At 46.0% G+C, this 12,556-nt stretch overlaps 1 protein-coding gene across 3 annotated transcripts in view; it reads right to left on the bottom strand.

The window, feature by feature from the left end:
* Nucleotides 1-12,556, bottom strand: part of PSD3 (pleckstrin and Sec7 domain containing 3) — a 562,110-nt gene that overhangs the window by 345,758 nt on the left and 203,796 nt on the right. For all 3 annotated transcript variants that reach the window (XM_066574143.1, XM_066574145.1, XM_066574146.1), the window contains one exon: nt 5,006-5,398. In XM_066574143.1, the coding sequence (XP_066430240.1) occupies nt 5,006-5,398 (393 nt within the window). The remainder of the gene's footprint in view (nt 1-5,005; nt 5,399-12,556) is intronic.

The raw sequence follows: 12,556 nt of genomic DNA, 5'->3' as shown, positions 1-12,556 counted from the left end.
GGTTGAACACTCATCCCGTTGCTCGTAATGCCTTTTGCTTTCGTGCTTGAGATGGAAATCAAACGATCTTTGTCTGGGGGGCATAACTGTCGACGATGCTCGCACGCGCAGCACCTATCGTAGGATAGTTGTACTATGCCTATAATCTTCCCAGGAGTGTACTCAGCAACTTCCCAAAGTCTCATGGCAATTGGATGAATGGTGTAGTAATGCATAAAGGACAGACAGACAGACAGACATTCATTTATATATATCAGGAAGTGAGAAAATTAGATTCCGTACGTAAAATTTGGACGCTAATTCTTTTGCGCTTAGAATTAAAGGGGTTGTCCCGCGCCGAAACGGGTTTTTTTTTTTTTCAACCCCCCCCCCCCCGTTCGGCGCGAGACAACCCCGATGCAGGGACGTACAGACAGCTTACCGGAGCGCTTACCTTGATCCCCGCGCTCCGGTGACTTCTATACTTACCTGTGAAGATGGCCGCCGGGAACCTCTTGCTTCGTGGACCGCAGCTCTTCTGTGCGGTCCACTGCCGATTCCAGCCTCCTGATTGGCTGGAATCGGCACGTGACGGGGCGGAGCTACACGGAGCCGCTCTCTGTCACGAGCGGCTCCATAGAAGAACACAGAAGACCCGGACTGCGCAAGCGCGGCTAATTTGGCCATCGGAGGCCAAAAATTAGTCGGCTCCATGGAGACGAGGACGCTAACAACGGAGCAGGTAAGTAAAAAACTTTTTATAACTTCTGTATGGCTCATAATTAATGCACAATGTACATTACAAAGTGCATTATTATGGCCATACAGAAGTGTATAGACCCACTTGCTGCCTCGGGACAACCCCTTTAAATAATCGAGTTGGGACCCATTAGCTTTTCCTATTTATGGCATAATCAATGCTCCTGCCAAATTTCACGTTTCTATGTGAGAGAATTAGATTCCGTACGTAAAATTTGGATGCTAATTCTTTTGCGCATAGAATCGAATAATCGAGTTGGGACCCATTAGCTTTTCCTATTTATGACATATTCAATGCCCGTGCCAAATTTTAAGTTTCTATGTGAGAAAATTACATTCCGTACGTAAAATTTGGACGCTAATTCTTTGGTGCATAGAATTGAATAATGGAGTTGGGACCCATTAGCTTTTCCTATTTATGACATAATCAATGCTCGTGCCAAATTTCAAGTTTCTATGACATTGGGAAGCGAGAAAATTAGATTCCGTACGTAAAATTTGGACGCTAATTCTTTGGCGCTTACAATTAAATAATCGAGTTGGGACCCATTAGCTTTTCCTATTTATGACATAATCAATGCCCGTGCCAAATTTCAAGTTTCTATGACACTGGGAAGCGAGAAAATTAGATTCCGTACGCAAAATTTGGACGCTAATTCTTTGGCGCATAGAATTGAATAATCGAGTTGGGACCCATTAGCTTTTCCTATTTATGACATAATCAATGCTCGTGCCAAATTTCATGTTTCTACAACATCGGGAAGTGAGAGAATTAGTGGCAATGATGGAAATCGAACGATCTACGTGGAGGGGTCGTAACTTTCGACGACGCTCGCGCGCGCGCCATTTATCGTAGGATAGTTGTACTATGCCTATAATCTTCCCAGGAGTGTACTCAACAACTTCCCAAAGTTTCATGGTGATCGGATGAATGGTGTAGTAGCGCATAAAGGACAAACAGACAGACACGCACACAGACAGACATACAGTCAATTTTATATAGACAGACAGACAGACAGACAGACAGACAGATAGACAGATAGACAGATAGACAGATAGACAGATAGACAGATAGATAGACAGATAGATAGACAGATAGATAGACAGATAGATAGACAGATAGATAGACAGATAGATAGACAGATAGACAGATAGATAGATAGATAGATAGATAGATAGATAGATAGATAGATAGATAGATAGATAGATAGATAGATAGATAGATAGATATCTGGCAGTCATTCTATAGACTTTTCTGGCCACATAAACTTTGTGACTTCTTTAAAAATTGTGATGCCTTACAATACTCTTGCAAACAGGCGATGGTACAATCCATCTGTAGTGCCACCTACTGGAAGGCAGCTTCCCTACAAGTCAGTGTCTGACACTTCTATCAGGCCTTGTAACATGACTGAGGCCGGTGTCTCACGAGTGAAAAATAACTGCGGATTCCGTGAAGAATTGTTCCGCGGTTCTATCAAATGCATTGGATTACACAGTTCCACTCAAATTCGCAGGTTGAAATTGCGTAATCTAATCGCGAAAAATAGAATGCAGCATGTTCTATTTTACCGCGGAATCCGCGACCATAGAGCTCGTTGTGCGACGGTATGGGAAATACAAACGAAACATGTTTGTGAGTCAGCGGTTATACGCAGTTCATTGCGCGGCCGAATGCAGGGTCACCAGCTGGAATTCGCTGCGGCCCTCCGATTCCACATACGGCCATGTGAGTATGGCCTAAGGATATAAGAAAAGCTCATCTGTCTGCAGAAAGCTGTTTTGGGTGTTTTGCTCCTCTCCAGTGCAGAGCGGGGTATTGGGTGAGAGGCCTTTTGACTTGGGTGTAGGGGGAACAAACTGCATATCTCTTTCCCAGGGTGCATTGCATGGCCTATCAGACTCCCTAGATTCTTACAATTCTAGCATGCTGCTCTTCTGTATGTGAGTCAGGAGGGGTATCATCACTCCTTAAAGACAGCACCTAGAAGAGGAGACTTATAAGGCCATGCATGCTCCTCTGGGAAATATATAAAAATAAGGAAGATTGAACAATAGCTCTGCAGCGCCACCTATTGGATGGAAGCATTCCCGTAAATCAATGTCCGACCCTGTATACAGGACTTTAGAAAAATGATTTTTAGGGAATTTAGCAATTCCCTAAAAATACAGTATAATTTGTTTAGGCTACAGCTTACAACACTGTATGCCGATGTGCCGTACGAGTACCCCGGGGGGGGGGGGGGGGGTTTGCGCCGCACGCTCAGGGGATACGTCAGGAATAAAAAAAATCAAATATTAGACGGCTTCCCCCTGATGTTTATATATTCACTCTATAAAACTAGGCTCACGTGGGTGGATTTCAATTGCGCAATCCGTGATCGACAACCGTGCAGAGGATCCACAGCAAAACGCAGGCATTGAAAGGCATATACTTTCGTTTTTATGCTCACACTTGCAAATACGAATTACGTATTCCATGAGTGGAGGAAAAAAATTGCAGCATGCTCTATTTTGCCACAGACCGCCTTCATGGCGTATGGACATCGCATATGGACTGTGGGTACCTACATTATCAATACAGATTTTAAAAAAGAAAACTGTACTGCACATGACCGACAGCGAGCCGCCGCGGTCATACGAAGTACAGGAAAATAAGGTACGCCGGCCGGGCTCACAGCCGGAATCAGCTGCGGGCCTCCCACATGCGCCCCTTTTGAGCCTGGCCTAAGACAAGTTTTATGATACCTTGGACTTTGATACAGTGGCTCAGCTGTAGTATACTTCTAAGGCCGCTCTCACACTAGCGTGTGCCTGCGCATGCCTCGCACACGGAGCACACAGAAGTATGCAGTACGCTGGGCGCTGCTGCGGGCCGACAAATCACACAATGCATCACATAATACATGACAAGATAGAGCATGTTGCATGTGTCATACAAGCTAAAAACGGTAGTGTCAGAGCTGCCTAAGTAATTTGATTACTGCATAATAACCAGTTCCGCCCAGTAATAGTGATTGCAGTACAGTTACCTCCAGTCATCACGGGTCCTATTCTCTGATTAGTGATATCCAGTGTCACTTTTCTTCTCTATCGGGGCCCAAGACCACTAAGAAGACTTCTTCCAGACTCATCTTGGCACGACACAATGCCTTAAATTCTACCATAGCCCTAATGAAACTTTCAGTAGCCCCCCACTTAGTAACAGCGTTCCCCTCTATGGCCCCCACTTACTACTATAGTGCCCCCCTTCAGTACGCAGCCCCCACACCTCCGATAGAATAAGCAGTGTAAGTAATAAACCAATTGTTCAAGGATCAGAAGAGTTGCCATCTGACCAAAGTGTAATAATGTTATACTGGCAATCTACATTGCCGGTAAAAATGTCTTACCAGCGCAGGTCCCTAGGTGTAATTGCCATCCGGGCTGGTCATTAACCGGCTGTGCGTCTTACCCTATGAGGCGTTTGGCACGTCTTTGGGTACCAAATGGATAACTGGCCTACATTGTAATAATAAAGAATAGTAGAACACATTATCTCCGAATTATACAGCCCAAGGTGTCAGAGCTGTCCCAGCTTTCATTCATCATGTCTCATAATATGAATGTGCCAATAATATTCTACATGGATGAACCTCCATAGTCCCGGAATGTCTAAGAGGTAGCCAAATCTCCTGCCCACTCCACACACTCGCCTCTCCCTGCTCCTCCACTTTTCAGTGTTGGTTGCCTATTAAGCCTTGCCACAGGCCAAGCCATGGCCATTCATTGAGCAAGTTGCAAAAAGTGTCACGTTGTACATATAGCCATTTTTTTGACACAAACTGAGCCACAATTCTGGTGACTGGTTGCCAGGAACGCCACAAATAACAAATATCCATAAAACAGATGAGACAAAATCAGGGCCGAGGAAAGGACAACCAAGAAAAAGAAAGGGTGGTAGCTAGGGCCACAGTAGACCACACTTGGTCCACCAATGGTGTAAATATTTTTCCATTCATTCATTCTTGGTGTCTAATACAAACTGTGAAGCAAAGCATCAACCAATAGTACATCTATACCAGCCCAAGCAGCCTCGGAAGCTTGCACCATGAGCATCATCATTCTGTTAGCCAATAAAAAGTTTATCTACAAAATTATTTAGTTTCTCCTGCTTTTGAGCCATAACATCTGAAACCACATTTATCAGCACCTTTTATGGAGGCTGCAGGATAATTCTACATTGTGATGGTTGACATGAACCTCATCAGCAGATGCAATGTCTTACCTTCCTGAGATGTCCAGCTCCTCACTTGTTTTACTTAGTTCTACATCTGTGGAATCGTCCAAACCATTGATTACGTCGCTTCCGTATTCCATAGTTATTCCGCTGCTAGAGTCAACTTTAAGAAACTCTTGTTCGACGTCGCTAGACGCGTTCCTCTCCAAATACTGGTGGGTTTCCTTGATTCTCTGCTGAATCATTGGTGTGAGTGGCATCTCAAAACTGAAAAAACTATCCGGCTCATAATATAAGGTGTCCAATGACTCCACGCTGTAATACAAAGATGTATTGTCCAGGATGTTCTCAAACTGGGAGCTGTACAAGTCTGTGGAGTCCTCGGAGCATCTCTTTGATCTAAAAGCGTCTTCATATTGGTCATCGACCACAATCCTAGGACTGGAACAAAAACAATCCAATTAGAAGTATATTCTAATAAAACTTACCCTAGGCTCCGCGGAATTATTCACGGGAACGTATCATCTAAGGACTGCTTTACTCATTAAAACCAGATAGCGAAACATTTCCCATTTGTCTAGTCAGTTTTTATTTTTTGATAGTAGATTTTATATTCTGTGGTCTATGGGGGCTTTCATCTGGCCTCGGCTGCAGAGAGATGCTTTACAGCAGCCCCATGGCCCATTCACAGAACGGACAGGAAGGGTTCCATTGACTTGTATGGGAGACTGTGCTAGGATTGCTCTGTGATTTGTGAGCAGGTCCTTGTGCAGGGAGGGGAAGGGGTAAGCTGTGATATCACCTATAGTGAATGATGGATCCTGTGTTATCTATATGTTACCTTTCAGTGTAATCCTACCTGTGATGATAATGAGATGTCTGCTAAGAAGCTCCATACAGAACATGAAGTGTCACCTATTATTAGGCTTACGATCCTTTTATACCTCACGATACTTGAAGCCATCATCACCGAGTCATTCGCGCTCAGGCAGCCTGTTTAGACAGGCAAAGCAACGTTCGGAATCGTGAACTTCTCGTTCAGTGTTTCACATTCCTAAGTGAAACATTGAACTATCCGTATTTAAGGAATTATTCACATAAGTGTATATCGGCCGCCATTTTCACAGCAGGTCCATATATGCTATCATCTGATGTATTGGATTCCAATGCATCAGATCAGACAGGCATATTCCCGTGGTGTAATAGTGCCTGGCCGGCCAATATAGCACCGGATGCTTTTACACCAGGCAGGAAAGATAGTCCTGGAACTATCTTCCTGGCCGGAATACATCGGCCGCTGCATAGACTCCTATGGGAGCCAATGACAGCGGTCGGAGGAGAGAGTGAGCTTAGCAGCGTGACTGCTAAACTCCCTCCCCCTTCTCCCCGCCCTCTGCGGGGTGTTTGCAATGAGAGAGGGCAGGGCAGATACGGAGCTAGCTGCTAAGTTCCATTGCTGGCTGCTGACAAGGGGCGGGAGCTCCCGCCCATCCCGCCTTTTCCCCTTGCTGAGAGATAGCGATAGGGAGGGAAGGGGGAGTCAGTTTAGCAGAGCTAAACTGTCTCCCCCCGCCCAGCGGCATTGCGGGCTCCGCATATATGCACAAGGCCCCGGACGTCTTAGCGGGCGCACAAACGTTAGCTTTGTGTGCCCGTTCGTGCATTTTTACAGCGCAAGTGAACATAAAAACGACAACACCCATGTAAAGAGCCCTAAATGCAATGAGAATCCAACGATGATTTGTACGACTACAGAAAATGAACAATGAAGATAAGCGAATGAATTATTGTTCGATCGGTGTCTATATACAGCCTATCCGTGTTTATAATGAACGATTAACGTTCAAATTCCAACGATCCTGAGCTTAATTTGTTTTTCTTTTTCTGAACAATAATAATTCCATGGAAAAGCACTTTAAAGGACATGATTTAACCCCTTAGTGACATCCATCAGGGAGACTATGCAGCAGCCCATTCTGTAGCGATCAGCTCCTTCCTTCAACTGACTGACTACCTCAGTGTCCGCCATAGCAGCAGCTCCAATCAAGACCAATTAGCTACTTAAAGGGGCGGTCAGGTTAAAATAACAAATACAGCAGTACTTACACCGTCTTCCGCCCCGGTGTTTCAGCCTCACATTTGTCCTGGTCTCTGTTGACAGCAGAACTCAGGTGAGCGCTGGCTGCCAATCATGAGCACTTATATGCTGGGTACTATGATGCCAGGAGTTCTGTATGGTGACGCTGCAGCCTCTGAGGTTGCAACGCTGGGTCGCCAAGGATGTATTTGTTATTTTACACATCTGCACCTACTATTAAATTTTCAAAAAGTACCTGGACCGCCCCTGTAAGCATCTAAATGGTAGTATTTATCCAACATGGGGAAGTCCATAACGAAACAAAAAAATCACAATGCCAGAATTGTGCTTTTTGTTCATCCTACCACTCAAAAAACTTATAATAGAAAGGAATCAAAAAGGCTTCTATACCCACAATAGTGGCAATACAAACTACATCTTGCCCTGCAAAAATACCCCCTGACACCGCTGCTTAGGTGAAAAAATAAAAAAGGTATGGGTGTCGGAATGTTGCAATAAAAAACACTTATTTTTCTCAAGTTTTGTATCTTTTGAAAAATAGTAAAACAGAACAAAGACTAAATAGATTTTGTATTCCCATAATCACACTAAGAGCTTATTCCGACATGCGTATATCGGTCGGGTTTTCACGCCGGGCCGATATACGCTGTCTCTCTCTGCAGGGGGAGAAGGCGCACCGGACCAGGAGCAGTGCTCTCAGCTCCCGCCCCCTCTCCACCCCTCTCCACTATTTGCAACGGGGCGGGGCGAAACTTAGCTCCACCCCTGCCCCGCCCTCCCATTGCAAACAGTGGCGAGGGGCTCAGAGGGTGCGGGAACTCAGTGCACGTGGTGAATGCCATAGCAACAGCATCCCTCCTCCACACCCCCAAAATACAACTTCTTTGTTTCCATTTCACCCCACTCAAAAATCTTTCAGTACATTACATTGTACATTAAATGGTGGCAGCGGAAAATACAACTTGTCCCACAAACCAAACAAGCCCTCTTGGTTATAGTAAAGGACAGCTAAAATGAAAATTAGCCGTGCCTGCAAAAGAGGCTAAAGCAAATCTATCGCTTTGCAGGAATGCAGTATCAGAATGGCCTGCAGCGGCTGCTAGGCAGTCATTCTAATACTTGAAAAAAAAAAAAACCAGGGGGTTAACATCCTGGGTTTGGCAGGAGGGGATACAAAAGGGCCAGTTCCTGTCACACTCAGGGAAGGTTACAGCTCAGTGGAGCTGAAGGGCTAGTAGCCCGAGGTCCAGTTTGGACCAGTGAGGCCTGGTGCGGACCAATTCATGAACCGTCACAGGTCTGACGGAGAAGGATGCCATCCAGATGCTCCAGCGGGGTAGCGACTGTGGCCCTGTAAGGCTATGTATTTGTTTGCTTGCGAATCATACTTGTGTAATGCGCGATAATATTACGCTCGTGAGCCCAGCCTTTGGTTTAGTGAACAGGATGAAAGTTGCAAGATGTTTATTTTTTTTTAAATATACAAAGTGACATGGAAAATTAAAAATCACCAAAAGTTTTTAAAATATGTGTAACATTTAAACTTCATTTATGATGCCATATTACCTTTCAAAGGAAGCGGTCATGTACCTTGTGCTGCCTTCACTGAGGGCCGCATAAAGTAATGACAGACGCGCTGCTTGCAGCAGTCTCACACTTAGGGCTTATTCACACGAGCGTATATCACAGCTGGCCGATATGCGCTACTAACTGATGCATTGGATTCCAATGCATCAGATCACACAGGTGTATTCCTGCAGTGTAAAAGCACCCGGCTGTCCGCTTTTACACCGGGCAGGAAGGATAGTCCTGGAACAATCTTTCTGGCCGGACTGCGGCCGCTGCCATAGACTCTTATGGGAGCCAATGACAGCGGCCGGAGAAGGGAGGTGGGCGTGAATGCTAAACTCCCTCCCCCTTCTCTTCTCCTCTCCGACCCTTGCCGCTGTATGGGAGGAGGCATTGCTGGCTGCTGACAAGGGGCAGGAGCTTAGCTCCACCCCTGTCCCGTCCCCTTCTATTGCAAACAGCTGGAGGGGAGGAGAGAGGAGGTGAGTCGGAGAGGGGGAGGCAGCTTAGCCAAGCTAAGCTGTCTTCCCCTGCCCAACGGCATATACGCTGAGCCCGTGAATCACATGGTAGCGTATATCAGCCGGCCGTGAAAACGAGAGCCGATATATGCTCGTGTGAATAAGCCCTTAGGCTAACTTCACACGGGCGAGTGCGATATTCATAGCCCGATATCGCACTCGCCAACATGCGATTTCCCCGAGGATGCGAGGTGTTTTTAAATCAAAACTGCCTTGCACCACTTCAGGGAGACCTCGCTCACATAGCATCCCACTAGTGATCACAACGGGCGATGCGATGGCACACCCAAAGATAGGAAGTGCCGCGATTTTGTTTCCCGCATCGCGAGACTCTCGTCCCGTGCAAAGTCGGCCTTATGGGGTAATGTGTTGTGGTTTTTAAGAACTTATAGCTTGTTCCTGCAGCTTCCAGCTAGAGAGGAGTCTAGATGAAGTGTTGCTAGCCCCGCCCATCCACCATGATTGGCAGTTTTCTCAGTATGTAGCGTAATAGAAGACTGCCAATCATGGCAGATGGGCAGGGCTAGCAGCACCTAATGAATAAACTGGACTCATCTCTTGCTGGGAGCTGCAGGAACGAGCTGTAAATTCTTAAAATTACTACACATGACCACATAAGTGACAGACCATTGAAGCAGCCAGCCAGCCTGCCACCATGCTGTAGTCATGAGGGCAACAAACAGGACATGATGGGTTCCCTTTAACTCTGCACTCCAAAACATATTTTTACAATTATTGATTTCTGCTTTGTTAAAACAGAGACAGATGTTCTGTAAGACTTTTCCTGTTACAAGTATTCATTTATTCTAATGACTGCTGGAGATTAACGGATTACTACTACCAACTAATTAAGGGTGCTACACAAGTATTAGCAGCAGTGGTTAATGTTCAGGATTTACCGCTACTTGCTGGGCTGCATCTGAACCTGCAAGTGTTTCAAGAACAGGTGCAGGCTGGAAATCATTGGTAAAACATGAACATTACCCGCTGCCATGTAATAGCACTCTAACTGTAAAGGGGTTATCTAGTTGTAAACTATTCATGGTCTATTCTTAAAATAGGTATCAATAAAAGATCGTCAGAGATCCACTGTCAGCCACCCCTGCCAATCAGCTGTTCTTTGTGCTCTGACACTGAGCTCATTTTTGCAGGAAACAGACAGCTCCATTCCCACTGTAGTGGGTAGGCTTGGTATTGCAGGCATTGAAATAAATGGGAACTTGGCCTGCAATACCAAGCCAGACCACTCAAGTAGGAGCGGAGCTGTCTGCTTCCTGTAGGGATCAGCTCTGTGCACAAGCACATCAGCCCAGAAAACAGCTTATCAGTGGGGTTTCTGGATAACAGACCCCCCACCAATCTACTATTGGTGACCTAACCTGATTGCAATCAATAGTTTACAACTGGACAATCCCTTTAATTTGTGAGCTGATAAAAGGCACAAATATCACTAATTCCATTACTTGGTCAAGTTTCCACTTAGAATATACAGGGTGCCCAAAGATACTGCAGATAATTTGTGGTAGCCACATCGCTAATTACAAGGATGCGCCTAGACTTGCCAATTAAAACAGCAGAACTCCAGGTGCAACCCAGTAATCAGCAGTAATCCGCAGCAAATACAGACCCCAAGCAAAGTGAAATACTAGGGAAACTTCTCTGACTACCTGATATACACTGTGCATTAGTAGCATCATTAGTCTAAGATACCTGCTCTGATTAACAAATGCCGTCCACATGAGCACACTGGCCAGTAAGATCAGCATGTAGTGTATACTTTACACACTGTGCATCTGGCAGTCTTAGGAGTGGTTTGGCCATCTTTATTTCTTCAGGCCCGGAGAATCACTTTTAGGGTAGATTCAGACGACCGTATATCGGCTCGGTTTTCACACCGAGCCGATATATGGTGTCCTCATCTGCAGGGAATGGGGGGGAAGAATGGAAGAGCCAGGAGCAGGAACTGAGCTCCCATCCCCTCTCTGCCTTCTCTCCGCCCCTCTGCACTATTTGCAATGAAAGGAGGTGGGACGGGGGCGGGGCTAAATTGCGAAATTAGCCCCACCCCCATCCTGCCTCTTCTCATTGCAAATAGTGCAGAGGGGTGGAGAGGAGGCGGAGAGGGGGCGGGAGCTCAGAGCACTGCTCCTGGCTCTTCCAGCCTCCCCCTCCCCCCCCCCCACAGCGAGAGACGATGTATATCGGCTGGGCGTGAAAACCCAGCCGATATACGTTCGTCTGAATCCAGCCTTAGGCTGCCTGCACACGACCGTGTTCAATTTTCACAATCTGCGATAGTTTCCCGCTGCATTCCGCACCAATTCAAACCAATGGAGCATCCGCATTTCCGCTCATACGAGTGCAAGAGACTGCGGTTTTCCACTCGCAAAAAAAAAAAATTCGCAGCATGCTCCATTTTTGCGTGGACGGCTTCCATTAAAGTCAATCGAGCTGTCCGACCCGCGGCCTTTCCTCAACTGACATTGTGGAAAGGCCGTGGATGGCACAGGAAAAGCAGGAGTTTAAAGAACAACATCTGCCCAGCGCATGTCGTGCAGACCAACCGCAGTACAGCTGAAGAAGCATAATGACAGGGACGTGTGGGCACTGGCCGGGCACAGGGTCAGATTCCGCTGCGGGCTGCCACATGCATAATCCAACCCGTTCGTGTGCAGTCGGCCTTACTATTAATGGCTTCAGCAATGTGAGTTGAGAATAGTAACTATATGTGTCTAATCTAGTATTCCTTGCTCTAGTCCAGTCTGTTCGGTCGGTGTGTCTTGCTTCTTGTCTATTTCTAGTCTGTGTTTCCTAATCTGTTCTTTGTTTCATCTTTCCCTGTTGGTTTCCATCTGCCTTAGTTTATATTTCAGCATTACTTTGTTTTTTTTCTAGGCCCTAATGCCCTCAAGTTCTCAGATAGGACCTCCAGTAGGGACAGCTGAGCTCTACTTAGGGACAGCGGTGTCTGGTGTCAGTGACAGTGTCAGGGGGAGATTAGTGAGAGATGTAGGTTGAGCTAATGTCCAGACAGTTATTTTGGTTCCATACCATCTGTTCCAGGCTTCACAGACCATTTCATCATATTCATAATAGTCTTCTAGTTAGCATCTAGTAACGAGTCCCTGGTTTGTTTTGTGTCTTTCCTTGTTAATACAAGATTCATATTTATCTTTGTTGCAATGTCCTGTTGTGCTCTTTGGTTCTACTGCAAGTCCTAGGGTATTTGAGTACTGGGTGACATGGTTAGTACACTGATACCACCAAGACTTGGAACCGCAACTACTATAGGCCCCTGCACACAGGCGGAATTTCCTGCCGAATTTCCGCCCGTGCCTGTTGCATAGGATGGCATTAAATAATGTAATCCTATGCACACAGCCGCGATTTGTACGCATGAAAACATGCGTG

Source organism: Eleutherodactylus coqui, chromosome 7, assembly GCF_035609145.1.
Source record: "Eleutherodactylus coqui strain aEleCoq1 chromosome 7, aEleCoq1.hap1, whole genome shotgun sequence".
Taxonomy (NCBI): Eukaryota; Metazoa; Chordata; class Amphibia; order Anura; family Eleutherodactylidae; genus Eleutherodactylus; species Eleutherodactylus coqui.
Note: the sequence above shows the minus strand (reverse complement) of the source record. Positions and strands in the feature narration are given on the sequence as shown.